The 22,703-nt window shown below is 34.3% G+C and overlaps 2 protein-coding genes and 1 pseudogene across 2 annotated transcripts; 1 reads left to right on the top strand and 2 right to left on the bottom strand.

Annotated features, from left to right (window-relative positions):
* The first annotated feature begins 394 nt into the window (after positions 1–394).
* Positions 395–4,601, top strand: LOC111393444 (MDIS1-interacting receptor like kinase 2-like). The gene is made up of 2 exons (XM_023018976.1): positions 395–3,895; positions 4,057–4,601. Exon 1 carries the CDS (start codon positions 601–603, stop codon positions 3,397–3,399), a length of 2,799 nt encoding a protein of 932 aa, XP_022874744.1. The 5' UTR covers positions 395–600; the 3' UTR covers positions 3,400–3,895; positions 4,057–4,601.
* A 99-nt stretch (positions 4,602–4,700) lies between these two features.
* Positions 4,701–11,374, bottom strand: LOC111393442 (cellulose synthase A catalytic subunit 4 [UDP-forming]-like). The gene is made up of 12 exons (XM_023018975.1): positions 11,225–11,374; positions 10,539–10,743; positions 10,362–10,435; positions 8,672–8,741; positions 8,431–8,581; positions 7,704–8,316; positions 7,480–7,617; positions 7,218–7,343; positions 6,905–7,117; positions 6,234–6,752; positions 5,698–6,048; positions 4,701–5,544 (listed from the first exon to the last, which is right to left on the bottom strand). The coding sequence occupies exons 1-12, from the start codon at positions 11,303–11,305 to the stop codon at positions 4,963–4,965; spliced, it is 3,123 nt and encodes a 1,040-aa protein (XP_022874743.1). The 5' UTR covers positions 11,306–11,374; the 3' UTR covers positions 4,701–4,962.
* A 2,144-nt stretch (positions 11,375–13,518) lies between these two features.
* On the bottom strand, positions 13,519–22,103 carry LOC111392967 (annotated as a pseudogene).
* Between the last annotated feature and the right edge of the window lie 600 nt (positions 22,104–22,703).

The following is a 22,703-nucleotide window of genomic DNA, read 5'->3' on the forward strand; positions in this document are numbered from 1 at the left end:
GTGGAAACTGGATATCAGGGAAGCATTAATTTTTTCTCACCAACCCCATTCCTCTCCTTCGTCCCAACTTCCATCGCCATCACTTTGCATTGAAATGTCTTCTACGGAAAATGTGATACAAAATTGATGGGGTGGGCAAAAAGAAATCTACTTTGCATAATTTACGTACAAAATGAGGCTCCATTTTATTTTATTTCAGCCAACTTGGTGCAACTTTGACAATTTCCTCAAATTCAAAGCTAAAGCAATTTCTTCGCTGTCTCCCACTTTAATATTCAAGAATTCTTCCCATAATCTGCATAGAGATATCACGACACATGGCCTTTTTCAAAAAAAAATAAAAAATTAAAATAATTTCCGAAGTATTAAATTTTTCTTGCGACTCGTATAGGCTGAAACCAATGTATGGTTTAAAACAGGGAGTAGTTATTGACCATTAAGCATCAATTTGGACAAACCATTCAGGTTTTCTTCATCCGTTCATACTAAGAATTTGCGTGTCACATCAAAATCTTCATTATCACTTTTGAGCAGTGATTGATTCCTGCTTATAAAGGAAGAAATAAAGAAATTTGAATTTACCTTAAGAAATTTGTAGCCATGAAAACATCTCATGGAGCCTTTATTTTCCTTCTTCATGTTCTGCTTTTCTCTTTACATCCACTGAAGATCACGTCGTCTGCAAGAACAGAAGCAGCGGCTCTTGTGAAGTGGAAGAACAGCTTGTCTTCTCCTCTTCTGAATTCATGGTCCCTTGGAAATCTTCGAAATCCTTGCATATGGACAGGAATTCTCTGCAACAACGGGGGATTGGTTTCTGAGATAAACTTATCCAATGCAAGCCTCTCTGGGACCCTTGACCAGCTTGATTTTATTGCATTTCCAAACCTGACGAGACTCAACCTCAGTTTCAACAATTTCAGCGGGTCGATACCATCTAGTATTGGAAGTGTCTCCAATATCTATTCCTTGGACTTGAGTAACAATGTATTGGAGGACATCATTCCAGTGGAGATTGGAAATTTGACAGAGCTTCAATACATTAGTTTGTACAACAACAATCTCAAAGGTCAAGTTCCACATCAAATTGGGAAGCTTCAAAAGGTACAACACATGGATTTTGGATCAAACTACTTGATGAGTCCCCAGTGGTCTCAAATCACAAGCTTCCCTTTGTTGACACATCTCAGCTTTGGTTACAACGAAATCACCTCAGGATTTCCAGATTTTATACTTGGTTGCTGGAACCTTACTTATCTTGATTTGTCTCAAAACCACTTGAACGGACCAATTCCCGAATCATTATTCGTTAATCTAGGCAAGCTTGAATATCTGAACCTTTCTACCAATTCCTTTCTAGGGCCATTATCATCAAATCTTACCAAACTGTCAAAGTTGAAAAATCTTCGATTAGCAACCAACAAACATTCTGGCTTAGTACCTGATATTTTCAACTCTATGCCTAATCTCGAAATTCTTGAGCTGTTTAACAATTCATTTCAAGGAAAGATACCCTCTTCTTTAGGACAACTAAAGAATTTACAGAAACTAGATTTGCGAATGAATGACCTGAATTCCACAATTCCTTCCGAGCTTGGCTGGTGCACCAACCTTACCTATTTGTCTTTTGCCAGTAATTCACTTACTGAATCCTTGCCTTTGTCCTTGTCGAATCTGACCAAGTTGAGAGAGTTGGGTTTATCAGATAATAATCTATCTGGTGATGTTTCACCTTACTTCATCTCAAATTGGACACAACTAATATCATTGCAGCTTCAAAATAATCTTTTCACCGGGGAAATTCCATCTGAAATAGGCTTACTGATGGATCTCAAATATCTTTTTCTATACAACAATACTTTTTCAGGCTCCATCCCTCCTGAGATTGGAAACCTGAAAAATTTGATGTCGATGGACCTTTCAAGAAACCGGCTTTCAGGCATAATACCTCAAACGATCAAGAACCTAACAAATTTACAGATCCTGCAACTTTTCTCCAACAGTCTTACTGGAACTGTTCCACCTAAGATTGGAGACTTAACATTACTAGAGAAGCTTGATGTAAACACAAACCAATTAAGTGGGCAGTTGCCAGATTCCATCTCAAACCTCAGTGCCCTGCAAACTCTTTTCCTGTTCTCTAATGAATTTTCAGGAATCATTCCCAACGACTTGGGAAAGAATAGTCCCAAATTGGCAAATGTTAGTTTTTCAAATAATAGCTTCACAGGTGAACTACCATCTGGATTATGCAGTGGCTTTCTTCTCAATCAATTTACAGTGAATAACAACAGTTTTACTGGAAGGTTACCCGGTTGCCTGAAGAATTGCTCAAGCCTTAATAGAGTACGGCTTGAAGGCAACCGATTTTCTGGGAATATTTCAGAGGCATTTGGAGTTCATCCGAATCTCGAGTTCATCTCTCTCAGCAGAAATCAATTCACAGGCCAACTTTCCACTAAGTGGGGACAATATGAAAGGCTTACAAATCTTCAGATGGATCAAAATAAAATTTCTGGGGTGATTCCAGCTGAGATAGGCAATTTAACACAGTTGCGTGTCCTAAATCTGGATTCGAATGAATTGATAGGTGAAATTCCTGTTGGACTGGGAAATTTAAATGAATTGCTCAATCTCAATCTCAGCAACAATCAATTGACTGGAGAGATTCCTCGAACTATTGGACGCTTAACAAAGCTCCAGTATCTTGATTTGTCAGCAAACAAAATAAAAGGAGGTATTTTGGAAGATCTAGGCAATTGTGAGAGCTTGCAGTTCTTGAACTTGAGCAACAACATTTTATCAGGGAATATCCCGTCAGAACTTGGTAACTTAAATGGGTTACGGTACTTATTGGACCTTAGTAATAATTCACTTTCAGGAACAATTCCTCCAAACTTGGGAAAGCTTACCTCTTTGGAGAATCTGAACCTGTCACATAACAAGATTTCAGGTAGAATCCCATCAGCATTATCTGCTATGGTCAGTTTGAGATTCATGGATTTCTCCTTCAATTACTTTTCGGGTCCAATCCCGACTAGTGATTCATTCAGGAAAGCACCAGCAGAAGCTTTCATAGAGAACTCTGGTCTGTGTGGAAATGGAAACGGGTTATCTCCTTGTGATGAGGTCTCTTCAACTTCCAGGTCACAGAATAATGATCGAAAACTCCATATAGCTGTAATTGTTTCAGTTGTCAGCCTCATAATTTTGGCAATCACTATTGTTGGATGTTTCATCTTTCGGTCAAAGACCAATCCAATTAACGATGAAACAAAAACTGCACCAGAATTTGAGAATTTGGAATCTCTCATTTGGGAAAGAGAAGGAAAATTTACAATTGGAGATATTGTCAAAGCAACTGAAGATTTTAGTGCTAAATACTGCATTGGAAGTTGAGGATTTGGAAGTGTTTATAGAGCAGTTTTGACAACTGGGCAGATTGTAGCAGTTAAAAAGCTCAACCTGTCAGACTCAAGTGATGTACAGATGGCAAATTGTCAGAGTTTTGAGAATGAGATTCGAACATTGACAGAAATACGGCATCGGAACATAATCAAGCTCTATGGATTTTGTTCCAGAAAAGGGTTCATGTATTTGGTTTACGAGTATATAGAAAAGGGTAGCTTGGGGAAAATTTTACATGATGATATGGAGGCATTCGAACTAGGCTGGGGTATGAGGCTGAAAATAGTCCAAGGAGTGGCTCATGCACTGGCTTACTTGCATCACGACTGCTCTCCGCCTATTGTCCACCGGGATGTATCAGTCAACAATATTCTACTTGAGTCAGAATTTGAGCCACGGCTCTCAGATTTTGGCACGGCAAAGCTACTGGTTTCGGATTCATCCAATTGGACCACAGTTGCTGGTTCTTATGGCTACATGGCACCTGGTAATTTAGTACTATTATATGTATCTTGTCCACTGCCCAATCCTTATTCTGCTTTAGTGTCTGCTCTTCCTTTGGAAGTATGTAGTTGCTTTTTCCAAGAATATTTTCCCGTACCTGTGTTTTGAGACAAGGTAACAAGTTAACTTTTTTTTGGAATGCAGAGCTAGCACTTACAATGAAGGTTACAGAGAAATGTGATGTTTACAGCTTCGGAGTGGTGGCATTGGAAGTAATGATGGGACGGCACCCAGGAGAGTTCATATCTTCGCTTTCATCCTCAACAACAACAGCAGCATTGCAAAGTAATCCCGATTTGTTTTTGAAAGATCTGCTCGACCAACGGCTTTCACCTCCTACTGGCCAAATAGCAGACGGAGTGGTGTTTTTAGTAACCATTGTATTAGCATGCACACAGGCCTCACCAGAGTCGCGGCCTACTATGCGTTATGTTGCACAAGAATTGTCAGCTAAGACTCAGGCTTGATGCACTGTATCATATACCAGGATATGGGGATATAAATATGCAACAACATTATCCTTTAGCTTCACACATACCATATCACATACTGAAAATGGATGCATTCGTTTTAGCCATTTTCGATATCATAATTGATAATAAAGCAATTGATGCTGATGATCTGATTCTATTTAGAAAATATGAAGCAGATAGAAAATTATAGAATTATGAACATGGATCAATTATTAACATGGCAGTACAAATGCACTACTACTATGACCAAGTTTTTCTTCCCTGAGATAGTTGAGTGGGAATACAAAAATCGATGCATATAATATACCGGGTTGATTGGAGCAGAAAAGGAGTACTAGCATTAAAAACCATCTCAAAACTTGAGATGAAATCATAATTTGATATCCATCTAACATCGTTTAAGAAGTAAACAGCATACATAGGGAAATTGAAATCGGGTTCTTATTTTTGAGAATTTACATATGCCACCATTGAAATGCTACCAAAATTTCTACACAATATTACTTGCAATTAAAGAAACTACACACGGAAAATGACAGTAGTATTGAAGATTGACGTGGCTAAGTACGGAAAGTAATTAGCACTCCACTCCACATTGTTTCAGTATAGGGCCAGTTTGTTTGGGCAAGAAAGGATCAATTCGAACCCAAACAAGTGAAAAGATTGAAGCTAGAAGAATTGACCAGAGAACAACAATTGTAGGAGTCCTGTTTTGCCTTCCCATCAACCCCTTGAGGAAAGGATAGAGGTGAACAATAACCCAAAAGGCAAAGAATAACTTTCCAAAGAGAGGACCCCACGAACCATATCCATTGTTAATGGCATCAGAAACTCCTGCTACCACACCAACCATATTTAGGATTATCAGAGTGGTTGGTGGAATGAGAAGGGTCGTCCATTTGAAGAGGTAGAGCTCCCCAAACTCTGCATCATCAGCAGCTTTTGCTGTTACAGTGAAGTTTGTGTCAACACCGGCAAGGACCTTGAGAAGACCTTGGAAGACTGCAAAAAGATGTGCTGAGACGCCACCAATAACCCAGAATTGCTCATTGCGCCACCAGTCCTCAATGCTTACACCACTCCATCGGAGCTCAAGCACACCTGTCACTATGATGGAGAGGAAAAGAGCCATAAACCATATGCTTGCCAGGTTGTTTAGCTGCTCAAGACAATAGATTCTGATTAGAAATGCACTTACTAATCTTACGATGACATTTCAACTAACCCTATATATTAGGGGACAGTAAATTACAATTACAATTTCTCTCTTTTTGTGCTTCTAGGGTAATAGTTAGGCATCAATAATACTTACAGTTGGAACGATGAACTTTCCAGTGAGAAGGCACACAGCTGGAAGTGTGCAATAGGCTATCAAAGCAATTGAAGTGAATGGATACACAATGGTGTTAATATAAGCAAGTCTCTCTAGCAATTTTAGCTTTCCTCCATAACCATACCACAGTGGACAATGACGACTAAGGAAGATTTCGACAGAACCAAGAGCCCATCTCAGGACTTGGTGCAACCTATCTGATAGATTGATTGGAGCTGATCCCTTGAAACAAGGTCGCTTGGGTGAGCAGTACACTGACCTCCATCCTCTACAATGCATCTTGAAGCCTGTCAAAATATCTTCTGTAACTGAACCATAAATCCATCCAATCTGTGAATAAAAAGCGTCTATGAGAGGTTGCTTTTCTAATAGAGTAACACAATTTTGATTATACTTAAAGAAAATATCAAGTTTCAATCAGATTTTATTCAATTTTTTATCATATTGTTGTTGACCAGTCAGAATAGAAGTTAAAGACTTTGAAACTTCACAAAAGGCCAAGTGTCAATACTAACCTCTTTGCCCCATTCAGTTTTCTCTTCATATCCACAACTAATAACATGAATGGCTTCTTTGATAAGAGACCCCGGATTAGTTCCCTCAGGGAGACCACCATCTTCCATAAGAGTGGAAGTAATGAAAACTGGCGACATTCCAAACCGTTTCTCAAAGTTCTTTTGGGACATGAGAGATGATTTTTCCAACTCGTCATATCCTTCAAGCCCTTCTTCAATCTCTTCAAGATCAAATGCTGTTTCGGACGATCTCCTTGTGTAATGTTTGCCCATCATTTTCTTCTTACTATATAATCCTCCAAGGCCAAGCATAGCCTTGAATCCTTTTTTCTTAGCCTTTGACTTCTTCCTAGAGCCACCACAACAGCAGCAGCACCACTTTGGCCAGCAGTCACAAGTCATTTTGGGCCGCTTCTCAGACACAGGTGGATCGTAACCATACAATGCCTGCCTGTTGAAAACACACCCAGTGCCAACATATACAGGCCCTTGGATACCATCTAGGCCTTTCATGTTGATCTGTTTCCAAAAAAGGCAATTCCACAACTTTCAGATTTGACAGAAAATTACTTATCCTACATTAGGTTCATATGATATATTTCATTGCCATTGGGTATTAAAAAAGTAGGGGATGCGTGCCAGAAGACGAAATGGAGAGAAATTCAACTCACATCAAAGAATACAACATTGCGATTAGCATATCTATCATGACGATCAATACCATCAAATCTCTGTGGAAATTGGACATAGCAGAGCTTCTTTCCGATTTGAGGATCCATGAGAAAGCACATCGCTTCCTTCATAGCCTTGCTGTTGTTAATGTAATGATCACAATCCAGATTTAACATGAAAGGTGCATTAGTGAGTACTGCTGAAACTCGAACCTGTAAACCAAATATATAGAAAGTCCCAAGTGTCAGCATCACTAAATCAATCTTTCAGATCCACAGGAAATGACAGGATGTTAACTTAGCAGCTACATACCAGTGCATTCATGGCACCAGCTTTCTTATGGTGCTGATAGCCAGGTCGTTTTTCACGTGAAACATATACTAGCCGTGGTAGCTCCTTACCTTCAACATCTAGTGCACCTTCACTTCCCAAATACACCTACAATGTCAGAAACAGTTGTTTAGTTATTGATATAGCTGAACTTTTAACATCAGCAATCGACTCTCAAGAAGGTAATTAGGGACTTAGAGGATCATTGTCAAAAGGTTAGCTGATCTAGTTTTGACTAATTAACCTGAATCATTCCCGGGTGATCACGAGTGTTGTTCCCAGGCCATGGAGTTCCATCCTGCATTACCCATCCTTCTTCTGGTTTCTTTTGTGCTTTAGCCACCAAAGCATTAATTCTTACTTTGAACTCTTCGTATTCTCTCTGCAATTCATAAACATTGTATAAGAATGATTTAATTCCACTATATTCACCAAGAATAGCAGAAGAATGGAGTTTATCTTATTTACCTTCATGGCCCTACGATCCTTCACAAAAGTAGGCTGTACCTTGTCTTTTAAGTAGTCAATTTTCTCAGAGAAGTAGAACTCTGGAGTCCGAGGTTCAATGCTGTATGTGTGGCAAAATGGCACCCACCTCCTTGCAAACTCAGCTGTTTCAGCCAATGTATCAAACAGAAGCATCGAGGCTCCATCATCCGACACATAGCAAGTCACCTTCTCGACTGGATAATCCACGGCCAAGATTGAGAGGACTGTGTTTGCAGTAATAATGGGTGGTTCCTTAAGAGGGTCAACAGTACTAACGAAGACATCAACCGGGAGAAGCCGGTTAGGCTCACCCTCCCGCTCAAACCTCAAGGACAAACGATCAAGATAAGTTTCGCGATTTATGGGAAACCATTTGGGAAATTGATCGAGAATCCAGGACAATCCGAACCATATTTCACATATCACAGAAATAATCCATAAGGGATAGGCATCATATGCGGGGGTTAAGATTCTAAAATGGAAAAAGAAACATAGAATGATTAAACGAATGACGATGACTATGCGATAGGGATTGATTAGGCTTGAAGGAATCGGGACTTTTCGCCAGAGTGGCTGCCGAGCTTCAGCAATACTGAGGAAAAACAGGAAAGTATACCATCAGCAATGAATCGTAAAAAACTTTAAGCATTACCCCCATAACACAAAAAATCAAGAAAATGCAAAACTGAGAAAGTGAAAATCTTACAGATAATCATCATCGTCTTGATCATTTCCTCCGTCATCTGCTTTTGTAACAAGACCTCTCTTCTCTTGCCTAGTTTTCCATTTTTCAACTCTTTCCTTCCATTCTTCATTGTTGTAAGTTTCTTTTTCACCTTCAAAATCCTTTCCTTCAACTATATGGATGCAATATGGCAATCAGTGTCAGTTACACAAGAAAATATTTGCAGGGAAACTCATAAATATTTGGTATAATATTTGATTACCACTTCCTGCAACAGAAGGAATGGCAGCCCCATTGGTATGAATTTGGTGCTGATTACAGTCCCTTTGTTCCTGCCAAAGATAATTTTGAATTTCTTGCGTTTAATCTAATGGTATTCTCTTTGGAACAACATATTAAGCCCCCGTTTTGAAACTCCTCAATTCAATTCAATTTAATTTATTTTTTTCTCACTCCTATTTTCAATTACACAATCTTCAATAAAATATTATTACATTCAAATCGAAAACTTTTCAACCACATAATCTTCAAAAAAATAATATCCTCCCCATTATAAATTCAAATAATGAGGGTCAAATGGAGGCTAAACATTTGGTGGATTTAGGATGCTAAGATGCATTTTGTCCAATTTGTTATTGGCTAAAAACACCACAATTTTTAATAACTGTTATACATTTATTTATTTAATAACTTTTACATGTTATCATATTTATATCTCAAACTCTTTTTCGTTTTATTATTCTCAAATATAAATAAATTGTTTTTTTCTTGTGATTTATCTTCAAAATTCTTTAAGTCCTTGTTTGATTCCCATATTTTCAAAATAATTTTTTCTCTTTTTTTAATCACATATTTTTCAATAAAATAATATTACATGTAAATCCAAAAAAAAAAAATCTTATTTTTTAACTAAACTTTCTTTATCAATATACTATCCAAAAATGCATTATTCAATAAAAAAGGGACCCAAATAGAGTAACAAAAAAAAAATTCTCTATTATATTAATAAATAAGCAAAATAATAATAATGCAAAAATACAATTAAATATTTGACCCTCATTTCACATCATGTTAACAATATTTTTGGGCGAAAATTATGATTAAGGACAATTTTCTAATCAATGAAATGTTAAAATAAGAATATGATGAAGAAAAAAGTTAAACATATAAGTGTGATAATGAATAAATGTTAATGATATTTAATATAATTAAAATATGGTGAATTAAAAAAAATGCAGTGTATATGTAACAATCATTTGTTATTATACAATACTATTAAGTATATTTTTGGTAAAAATTAAAATTCATATTTTAATCTAAGTTAAAAATCAACAATTAATTTTAATTACATATTTTATAAAATTCATAATTTTTCAGTCACATATTTCATTAACTTTTATTAAAATTTAAAAACGTGATTTTAATCCTTATCAATAGAAGCTAAATTTGAAAAGCAATTCTCAATATATCACACTCCAAAATAAGTCTGGTCTAAGTTGTCAAAAATAACAAAAAAAAATCTATCATGGATTTTAGAGAGAGAGATCAATATAATTTTCACCGTGCTCTTTTGACTATTTCAAGACAATAATGTAAAATCAAATAAAATAAAAATCAAATTCAAGTATTGTGTCTATTTTGAGGACTCATGGTAATTTATTTAATATTAATGTATAAATTCATGTTTGATTTATAGCTAAAAAAAAATCGATAAATTATAAATTAAAGTCAATATTTAATTTTAATCATTCAATTCACATGATCCACAATTTCTTAACTATATATATCAACTTTTATTAATATCTATTAAAAAATTAATTTTTAATAAAATCAAATAGTGAATAAATTATAAGACATGCGACATTTAACTTTATAAAAATTTGCAACATGATAAATAGGTGTTGTATCACTCTCGTACAACAAGAGGACGAGTTGGCTCGAGTTATATTTACCGTCTTGAGCTGAAATTCATCTTCAAAATCATCGTCAAAATTATCTTCTTCATCCCCTACAACTCTAGGACAACCTGTGAAATCAAAATCGAACCTCTCATAAATTTTATCAAAGAAAAAATATTTGTCCAATAAACTAATGTACCTTTAAAATAGACAATATTAATATTATATGACCTTTGTGACGCTTGTATCGAGTGTGGCACTGAGGACAACTCTGGTTGCCTTCGCTTCTCTCATACTCATAACATGCCTTGCAAACTGGATATCCACACTCATAACATGCCACAAAAAGCAAACCATTGTCTTTGAACCCAATCTCATCCCCACAAATCCGACATATTTTGTTGGTCGTAGATTCGCGTGTCGGAGGTCGACCATCCTGTCAAGAAAACCCGAGTCTAACTAGTTAGACACACGCAATGTACAATCGAGTAATAGTTCACCCTCAATGTCATAACTATATAAATCTAGTGAATGGTCGTTGAAGCAGTAATCGAGGGGGTCAAAGTACCCTATATCCATTATCGGAAGCAACACAAAAAGTGCACAGTAAGAATCTACTAAGGGAATACTTCAGAATTGTATCAAATACTATATGAAATGATTAATGGAAAATGGAAGAATTGATTACAAAGAGTACAAAGTTTTCTCACGTCTCACTCTTTCTTTTAACCCGAAAGCCGGCCCCTAGTAAATATTTTATAAGTATACACTATGATTAGATTCTGCACAGTCGATGATACATAATACTAAAACAATGATGTGTTACATATAAGCAACGAGTTTTAAAGTATATATTCATCCAAATTCGAAAAAAAAGGGGGGAAAAAGAGAGCACGAGAATTTACGTGTATACTTACTTCATCACCATGCAAAACATGGAGTTGGTTACGTGCATAAGAACCAGCAACAAGGCCACCAGCCATGGTGTTGGAAGCCATGGCAAGAGGAGAAACAAACAACGAAGATAAAGAAGAAAGAAAGATAGGCTGCTGAGCGAATTGCAGAGATGGGAAACAAGGGATTTATGTACAAGTGGAGATGTGATTCTAGTGAGAGAAAGAAGGGTCAGTGTGTGTTTTGTGTGTGTGAGAGAGTGAGAGAGAGAGTCAGTTTACCAGCTGATAGGTGAGGGGTCGAAGGTTTGATTGGAAGAGAAGTTAGAATGGTGAGAAGAGGGACAGCTCGCTTGTTCTTGTTGCTACCTAAGACCTTGTTTGCCTATGCTTCTAAGCTTTTTTTTTCGCATAAGATATATGTTTCATAATAGTGTGAATCAAAATAAGTGAGCCATGTTTGATGGCCATTATAAAGAGAAATTGAGGGAAAAAAATATTTTCAATATTGATTTTTTGAAAAATATGTAGCTAAAAATAGAAAAAAATTTGAATTTACGTACAAAATATTTTATTATATGAATGTATCGTTATGAAAAATAATGATTTTTATAATAAAGAAAGTAAAACAAGGGGCTAAATTTTTATTATTTAGAAGCAAAGGATAATTTATAGATGGGTCACCAACTTATTGAAAATGTAGTAAATCTCCAACCCAATATTTTAGCAGCCTTAGTCCTCAACTTTCCATTCTTGTAATATTAGAAGGTAAATCTTTGCTCATTATTGCACTTTTGTTCTCAACCTTTTTTAAATTTTAATCTTATATTCAACTTTCAATTAATTAGTACATCATGTTCTTGGTGGCGATTTTCATTCAAAAAATTTGTCACATCGCATGAAAAGGACTTATATACCCCTTATATTTTTATTTAAGCAAAAAATTCTGAAAATACAAAATCTTGACAAAATATTCTCCTCATTTCAAAGCACGCTAACAAACTATTTGAATAGAAACCATTGTCGTGACAAGATTTACTAACTAATTGAAAAAAAAAAATGCGACACAAAAAAGTTGAGGATATAAATGAACAATAAATAAATATTAAGGAACTTTATTGCAATTAAATATTGGTTCAACAAACAAAAACGGTGGTGTGTGAATATAATTACCCATATTTGAATCCTCATTTTACGATTTTAAGCTTGTATTTAATTAAAACCTCAATTTTATTTTATTTTTTGTTGAAAAAACAACTTTACCCATTGCTTTGTTAAACAAAATAAAATTAATAATAGTTGGTGGTTTACATTTTCATTAATTCATTTTATCATTTTTGTTGATTAAATATAAGGATAAAATAGTCATCTATTAAAATCTTGAGTTTTCAATCAAATATAAGGGTAAAATTGTTCATTAAGGACTGAAGTAGCCAAATAATTGGTTGATGACCTACTTGTTACATTTCTACTAAGTTGGACACCTCAAATATAATTTTTTAAAATAAAAAGTCACTTGAAAGAACCTTAAATAATAATTAAACTTAGCCAAACACACTGTTTTTGAAAGGGAAAATGCCCTATAAGATAAAGAAATGTCACCATGTGTATGTAGCTTCCATTTGAAGGTGTTTAGAGGCTGACACCAAATGCCATTTTCACATCGAGCCTTGTTTGTAAAGGCTTGTTTGGTTCATGAGAAAAATATCTTATTCCATTTTAAGATATCTTGTATGCCTTAATCAACCAACAATATTTTCATTTATAAAGGAATTTATTTTCTTAAGATATTTTACTAACGTATTAGTGTTTTTGGAAGAATTTCATGCCACTTATCATAAGTGCCACTAATATGACTAGAAGTGACAATAGACCTAGTTCAACTAGCTCGAGCCTTAAACACCCTTGATCGGCTCGACTATAAGGACAAGCCAAGCTTGAGCTTGATCCTTGTTCAAATTATTGACTTGATTAGATCCATAGATTTGTGAGTCTCGTGAACATGTTTTCTTTTTTTTTTTTTGTACTTTTTAAAAAATATATTAACAAAATAAGTAAAAAAATAAGCAAAAAATAAAAATGAATTAAAATTTAGTAAAAAAAATTAACAAAAGTACAAACCAATCCATGAGTTCAAATGATCTGTACTTCACAAGCAACACTTAGTCCACGACTCTAGTTGCTAGCCTCACAAATAATTATATTATCTTACGAGCTTTTACACATACTTCTAGAGCTACTTAATTCGCTATGACACTTCACCTGGCGCATTACACCAAAGGTGCCATGAAGTTTCAGCACAGAGTTGTAGTATGAAATTATCCCCGAAAATCTGAATCAGCATATGCCAAAAGTGAATATCCCTTAAAACCACGTCCTAAACACCTGAAAAAAAGACCAGACTCATGAATCCAAACGAATCGTTTGCCACTCTATATGTGACTAGTAGTTCCCAAGAGGTGCCGTCTTTAGAATGTAATAGGATAAAATAAAATAAAATACAATCCATAATTGAAATTAATATACATTCTCTAGGATTCACCCTATCGAACAGAAGTCACAAGTGTTTGCACATTGACAAAAACGTAAAAACAATTATAATGACACGTTTGTAACATAAAATAAAATAAAAATTAATCATTTATTACACTGAACAATACTATCTAATACAACATGTCAAACATGCCCTAACCATACTAGTCCATAGGATGCACAAACAAAACCAACTTGCAAACTGAAAATTGATAACAATAAAAAATTTGGGGTGCATTTGGTTTACTATTTTCAAGCCGTTTTCAATTTTCAGTTTGTAAAATACTAAAAAAAAAGTATTTGGTCTAATATTTCTAAAAATGTATTTTTAAAAACAAGTATAAATTTATAACATAAAACTCAAAACGCATTTTTGATGTTTTGAGTGATGTCAGTGAAAATTTTGGAAAAAATAAAAAAATCAAAATCAAAATCAAACATGGAAAATGAGCGTTTAAAAATAAAATTTTATTTAATTAAAATATTAAAAATTAAAAATTTTAAAAAATATAAATATAAATATAAATTCTAATAAATAATATTTTAAAAATTAAAATTCAAAAAGCAAATTCAAAAAATAACATTAATAAATTCTAAATTCTAAAAAGTTAAAATTAAAATTAAAATTAAAATACTAAAAAAATAAAGATTATAAAAATTTCAAGAAAAATAAAAATTGTTCGAGCACTTAAAAATTATTTAAATAAAAAATTCTAAAAATGTAAAAATAAATACAGAGAAATATATTTTAGTCCACGCATTTGTTTTTATTTTTATTTCCTATATTTTGAAATTAACTTATTATTGTTTTTATTCTAATTTTTTAGTAAGAAATAAATATTATAAGATTACCAATTTAAAATGTATATAATACTTGATAAGCTCAATTGATACCAGAATTTATCTTAAGTTTCTCTTAATGATAAGTCATGTATTTGAATCCTGGAGGCGTGATAGAAATTCGTAAATGATAAGAAGGACTCAAGCTTTCCCAGAGCGGACAACATGTAAATTGACGGCTTGGGTAAGCTCATTCGTTACAAAGTTATCCATTTGGTATCAAAGTTGAGGGAAACAACAAGATTCGAATCTTGAGTACACGATAGAAATTCGTGAAGGGTAAAATAGATTCAGACTCTTCATAGCGAATAGTACATAAGTTAACAGTTTAGATAAAGAGGTTGGTTGTTACAATATTAATGTAAGATTGTTCTTTTTTTTACTGAATAATCAAATCAATAAAATAAAATGCAATAAAAGAATTTTAAAAATAAAAATGTTTTTTAGTTTTCTATTTTGAAAATAATTTTTCAAAATAACAAACCAAACACGTTTTTAGAAATCTTGAAATGGACTCTTAAAATAGAAAATAAAAAATGAACTCAAAAGTGGCCCTTACTTCCTTAGTAGAGGATAATAACTTTTCTATTTGTCTTAATAGAAGATAATTGCTTAGCTATTACAAAGATGCCATTGCCAATAACAGTTCCTATATCACTAAAACGAAAACAAATTTAATCAAAGAAAGAAACACAACTTTTAGATGACTTCAAAAGTTCATGTATAGACAATAGCTTTGGCGACACTTGCAATCCTAAGCAAAAGATCAGCACACACTTTCCCAATTGGACCGGTGATGGCAGAATCTACAAATGCCGATATGTAGAATGAATGATAAGAAACACACAACAATCAACACTTACTATCAATATTCAAGGACGACTTTTCATAAACAGAAATCAGAAAAGCAATTCAACCAACTTTTGCAAAATCATTTCATTTCACCCTTAGAATTCACAATGACCCCAGCATTATCTGCAAGTGCACAAGACAAGAATTAGCAAAAATGCCACAATATCACAACGGTTGGAGGGAAAAAATACCTATATCAGAACTCATAAGATAAAATTCGACAGTCGTATACTTTCCGTTGAAAAGGATTACAAAAATCCACACCAAAAGACCAAAGAAATTGTAAGATAGGAAGAGCATTGCATTGCTAGCCAGTACAATGAAAAATGCTAGTTACACAGCAGAACTATGATGTTACAGACAAATATTTTCCTAATTTATGCTTCCTTACACCCACAATTAGAAAATAAACTCTCTTGACGGATAGGAAATACCTAGAGTAGCTATTTATGATACTATACAATTTGCGCGACCAGATGTTGATACAATATGTATTGGATTAACCATGTCAATGGGATTTTTTTATCTTTGTTAGAGGAAAAATTACCAAAAGTCAAGCATTCTCTTACAATTGGAGTCGATGAAGTTTTTTTATTTAGGAGAAAATGAAGATTGTGCCTTTCGCATATGAATATTAGAGCCTGTTTGACAGCCATTACTTGAAAACCTTTTTTTTTTTTACAAACTCCTTTTCAACCACACATTCACACAATAAAATATTTTGCACGTAAACAAAATTTTTCCCTATATTTTACCAGACATTCTGCTAAAAATCACTATTCAAAACTGTTGTAGTTTAACCCAAATTTTAGTGGGTATTGGAGTTTTGGTTAAAATGGTTTTGAAGAATTCAAAATTATAGACTAGAAAGAAAAGTCTGTGCATTTTTGCTAGGCCGCTCGAGCGGCACCTGCATGTTTTTCTACAAAGACTTGTCGCTTGCCTGGCGCTCGAGCGATAGAGCTGTCAGTCGCCTATAGCTCTCTTGTTGCTTGAGCAACAAGGTTATCCAACCCAAACTCATTTCTCATTTTAACACATTTTTGGATTCCCTTTCATCTACAACTTGATTTATATAGTTCCCATAACATTTATACAACATCTTAAAATTTTAAATCTTAATTGAGAGAATTAAGATCTTGTTGTAAGTACAATTACTATTGATTATAGTGAATTTCTCCTCCCCTGTTTGTGATTTTTCCCTATATTGGGTTTTCACATAAATCTTGGAGTTCTTATATTTTTCTTGTTTATTTCATTAATTTCATTATCTTGCGATCAATTCTTAACAAGTGGTATTATAGCAAGGTTGATTATTCAGTATGACAACGATAAAATATGATATTTCCCTATTGGATCGAAACACGAGATTTACTTTATGGCAAGTGAAGATGCAAACAATTCTCATGCAGATGGATTTGGAAGAAGCCTTGTTTGACTTTGATAAGATGCCTTCAACCTGAACGCAGGATGAAAATCAAAGTAGGGATAAAAAATCTCAATCCTAAATTCATCTACATTTATCAAATCAAATTATCTAGGATGTTCTAAAAGAGAAAAATGCCGCCGCTACATTGTGATTGAAGTTGGAGCAATTTTTTATGACCAAGAGCTTGATCAGCATGTTACTCTTGAAACATCACTCAACGCTTGTATTCTCACGGATGTCCGAAGGTGCGTCATTGGATGATTGCTTAACTATGTTCAAAGAAGTCTAGTCAATTTGGAGATACTGGAGATTAAATATGATGAAGAGATCTTTGCATTGATGTTATTATGTTCACTGTTGCTGTCATATGTGACTTTTAAAGAAAAGATGTCTATGATGTTTTACTATCTAAGAAAAAGATAAGGCATCTTGCTGGATGATCTGGGAGTCAGGCTAAAAGCCTGGTTGTTCATAGGAGAAATCAAGATAGGAATCTTGGTAGGAATATGAGGACAGATCAAAATCCAGACATGCAAAGAAACTATGTCATTATTATAAGAAGAAGGGGTATATTAGAGCTGATTGCTATCCATTGGAAAAAAAAATAAAGCTCTTGGTACTACTTAAAAAGGAAAGCAATTTGTTAACATAGTGGAGGTTGATATTGTGGAAGACGGACAAAGTGAAGGAAAGTCTCTTGTGATTTCTACATGGGTTCCAAACGTTATAAGGAAGAGGTTCTTAACTCGATTGGTACTTTTCATATGTGTCCCACCAGAGACTAGTTTACAACATATAAAAAAGTTTCGAGAGGTGCAATAATGATGGAAAACAACGCTCATTGCAAAATTATTGGAGTTGGTACAATCTGAATAAAAATGTTCGATGGTGTTATTAGCTCACTTACAGACATCAGGAACATTCCAAAACTGAAGCAAAATTTCATCTCTTTTAGTACACTTGACTCAAAGGGTCATAAATATATTAGAGTTTTGAAAGTGAGTCGAGCACTCTTGTTGTCATGAAAGGACAGAAAAACACTACATAGTTGTACATTTTGCAGGGTTCTACAGTTACAGGAGATGCAACAGTTCCTACTTCTTCTTTAACTGATGAGAAAGTTACTATGCGACTTAGGCACTTGGCAAAGTTGAGTATTAGGGGACTTCTTGATAGATAGAAGACAGTAATATGAAATTTGTAAGTATTATGTCTTTGAGAAACAGAAAAGAGTGAAATTCACTAAAAGAAGACACAACACAAACGGAACACTTAAACATATCCATTTAGATATTTAGGGACAGACTAGGTTGCCTTTAAAATGAGGGACTTATTACTTGTTGAAAGTGATTGATGATTTTCTCCAGGGAAGTTTGGGTATTCTTTTTGAAATAGAAGAATGATGTGTTTGAGACCTTCAAGGAGTTGAATACATTAATAGAAAAATAGACTAGAAAGCAGGTGAAACGTCTGGGCATAGATAATGGGTTGGAGTTTTGTTCAAATAAAGTCAACCACTTCTACATGGCTTAAGGTATCTTGAGACACTTGATAATGCCTGGAACTTCTCAACAGAATAGTATGGCAATACGGATGAATAGAACTTTCATAGAAAAGGTTCGTAGTATGTTTTCGAATTCTGGATTGTCTAAGATTTTTTGGGCCGAAGCTAGTATTACAGCTTGTTTTTTGATTAATCATTCATCCTCAACTGCTATTGGAAAAATGACACCATGAGAGATATGGTTGATAAACCTTCTTATTATTCAGATTTAAAAAATATTTGAATGTCCTGCTTATGCTCATGTCGATATTGGGAAGTTGAAGCCTGTGTTAAGAAAATGTATCTTTCTTGGATATAAATTAGGTGGGAAAAAGTATAAATTATGGTGTCCTAAGACTAGAAATGTTGTGGTTAGTAGAAATATAGTATTTGATGAATTTGCTATGACTCATGGTTCACCTCGTGGGATTCTGATAAAATTGAGAAGCAAAATCTTTCAACTCAGATGGAGTTGAAAATTGATCCGGGTGAACAATTAAAGGTTTCAAAACAGTCTACTATAGATCAGTTTAGTCGAGAATTGATGGATAGTAATACTTAGCCTACATCACCAGCAACACCATAGTATTCAATCGCTAAGAATATATTCGCAGACAGATTAGACCTCCACAGAAGTATGGAGAAACAGATTCAGTAGCTTATGCTTTGAATGTGGCAGACCATATTGATTCCACTAAAGAGTCTAGTACATATTCAAAGGCAGGCAATTGCAGTTATTCTAGCAAATGATTGATTGCTATATAGGAGAAGATGGAGTCATTGAATAAAAACAATACTTGGGACTTGGCGAAATTACCTAAGGACAAAAGGGTTCTTCGCTACAAGTGGGTATTCAAAAAAAAAGGAATGGACATTAGGAATTGAAGATACTAAGTATAAGGCCAGATTGGTAGCAAACGCTACAGGCAGATTCCAAGTGTTGACTTCAAAGATTTAGGTTTGAATAGAAAGCTGGCAAATTATATTTGAGTCAGAAGGTGTACATTGAGAAGATGCTTCAAATGTTTAATATGCTGAATGCTAAGCCTGTTGATACTCCATTGGCTGCCCACTTCAAATTATCATATGAATTGTGTCTTCATTCAGATGAAGATATTAATTATATGTCTCGAGTTCCTTCTTTCAGTACAGTTGGTTGGCTTATGTATAATATAGCTTGTAAAAAACCAGATTTAGCACATGCAGTTAGTGCAGTTAGTAGGTACATGGTAAATCCTGGCAAGGAATAATGAAAAGTAGTGCAATGGATATCCAGATACTTGAAGGGCTCTACTAATGCTTGCTTACATTTCGATAGAAATATAGATGAAATTATTGGATATGTGAATTTAGATTATGCATGAAATTTTGATAAGAGGAGATTATTTACAGGGTATGAGTTTACCCCTAGAAGGTCGCCACTGGTTGGAAAGCTACTTTACAAAATACAGTAGTTTTATCTACAACAGAGGCTGGATACATGTTTATTACAGAAATATGTAAGGAGGTTGTGTGATTGAGAGGATTGATAGGTGAAATCAGTGAAGAATTGCAGATCTTTACAATATGTTGTGATAGTTAGAATGCTATTTTTCAAACTAAGGATCAGAAGTTCCATGAAAGAACTAAACACATTGATCTAAGGTATCATTTTGTGCATGATGTGATTGCTTGTGGTGATATATAGTGAGCAAGGTTGATATCAAGGATAATCCTACTGATATGAAATCACTTCCCATTACTAAATTTGAGCATTGTTTGAATTTAGTTGGTGTTTGTCATTGATTTAGCCCATTGGGGCTTGTTTGGAAAAAAGGATGAGTGATGTTTACTTTAGATATGTGTTTTGAAATTTCATATATTGGAATTTGGTTCAATGTAGAGATTTATTATAGTTTGATTCAAATTCTAGTGGGTATTGGAGGTTTCATTGAAGTGGTCTTGAAGAGATCAGAATTATGGGCCGAAAGGAAAAGTCATCTTATTTTTGCTAATCTGCTACTGGCTGGCGATTCGAGTGGCACCTGCATATTTTTCTACAGAGGCTTATCGCTCGATGGACAAGTAAGCAACAGAGTTGTCGCCATCCTATCGCTCTCCTGTCGCTTGAGCAATAGGGTTATCTGACCCCGGCCCGTTTCGTGTTTTGATGCCTTTTTGGACTCCTATTCATCTACGACTTGATTTTTCGGGCTTGATATATATAAATCACGGCTTGTATTGTTTCCATAACATTTATAAAATATTTTAATAGTTTTAGATCTTAATTAAAAGTATTGAAATCTTGCTGTAAATACAATTACATTGAATTTCTCCTCTTCTACATATGGTTTTTTTATCTTGGGTTCCACATAATCATGATATTCTTATTTTTTGCTCTTGCTTATTTCATTATTGTCATATCTTATAATCAATTTGTTACAAAAAAACATTGTTTTTTGAAAAAATAAAAAGAAAGACATCAAACAAGGGATAAGTAATAATAACACGTCACTTTAAATTTGATTTAAAATATTTTTGTGTTTTTTTTCCCAAAAGATTCAATTATGTATAGAGAGAATAGTATGAGATAAAGGGTATTTTCGAATTCTTTTATCTATCGGGAGTCCAATTCAACACCACAAACTTCTTTATTTTCATCAAGAATGGCTCTTAATAACATTTATGTTATAGAAAAGGAAGGTAAAGAAAGGGAGCAAATATTTTCCTAACTTATGCTACCTTACACCCATGATTAGTAAATAAATCGGGCATGTTCTTTCATATCCATAGATGTAATCAACATCGATGGTGGAACTTACTCAATGACACAAACATGTACTAAACTACTATGCAAAAACAACAAAGAAAAAAATAACATAAGAACTAGTTTACAATTTAAAGACTTTGACATATTTTGTTCAAGGATTGGCATTCAAATTCATAGAAAACAAAAAAAGCAACATGCCACAACAAGGTAATAGCATTTTACGAGAAGCAAATAAAACCACGAGGCAACACGTATCTATTCATATATGAATACTTCTATGTGGATATTAGCACATAAGTAGGACAACAACAGAGGGTTGAAAATTTATATAGAAATGTGAGCAAAGTACATGAAAACTCCATCCTTTCTGCGCCAAGGTTTACGTTAGCAGACGATGACTGCGGGCATGACTTTATTACAAAGATCGGGCTTTCTCTTTTTGACGATGGCCATCACTATTTTGTCGACGCATACTGATGGATGACGGTTGAGATGCTTCTTGATTTACTTAACTGATATGATATATAGGTTCTTCACCCCGTGTTGCCTACACAGTTCACTGTCGCCACTATTGGCAGACTCGACGATATCTTGAACTTGTTCCCCTACTAATCTTTGTCTCCTATAGAAAATCAAATCAACAAAAGATGTAAGTGAAAATTCACATTCATAAAAGTTATTTGAAAATACCAAGAAAAAAAATAAGAAAAGAAAACTAAAAAGTCAAGCCCTGTTTCGACATGGCTGAGCTTTTATACTCTCTGTGATCAGGAAGAAATTGAAAAGTAGGGTGAAAGGTGGAGCTTACATTTTAAACCATGTATATTGGGCTAGGATATTGTTAAAATAATGTTATTCATCCCACTATTGATAAACATCATCTAGATGGCAATTACATAACATTAAGCTCTTATTTGAATCTCACTTTTTCTATCAAACGTAATTCTTTAATAGTCATTTAACCTAATTTCAATAACACATTTTTCGAATAAAATAATATTACAAGTAAACTAAAAGCATTCTTTATTTTTTAACCACACGTCCTCTATCATAATTTTATTGGAAAATGCATTTAAAAAAAGGGGCTCAAACAAACCCTAAATGATAGATTCATTTAAATGAAAAGTTATATGACTCATTTAATAAAACATGTAGCCACTAATCTGGTGCTCTGACACATGTGGAGATGAATAGCATTATTCGATTTGTTAATGGATATGTCGAATTACGGGATGCTATTAACTGGGAGTTCGACTTTAGTAAAAGTGGGAATTACACCTACAAGTGTATGGTTTTTTCTTTCAAATCGATATATCCCATTTCCCACCCGCTTACCACAACAAACCCTAATTTATTCTTTTATTCATTCTTCAAGTCACAATCATACTCACACCACATAATTGCTGCCTGCCAACACAGTTTCTTCAAGTCACAATCACACCCACATCACCACAATTGCTGCCTGCCAATATAGCCCACCGCTGTTACCATGCCACCATGCAACTGTGAACGACAGTCCTCAGGCATCGCAACACTGCTGTTGCATCAACGCTATGCT

This window comes from Olea europaea, chromosome 4, assembly GCF_002742605.1.
Source record: "Olea europaea var. sylvestris chromosome 4, O_europaea_v1, whole genome shotgun sequence".
Classification (NCBI taxonomy): domain Eukaryota; kingdom Viridiplantae; phylum Streptophyta; class Magnoliopsida; order Lamiales; family Oleaceae; genus Olea; species Olea europaea.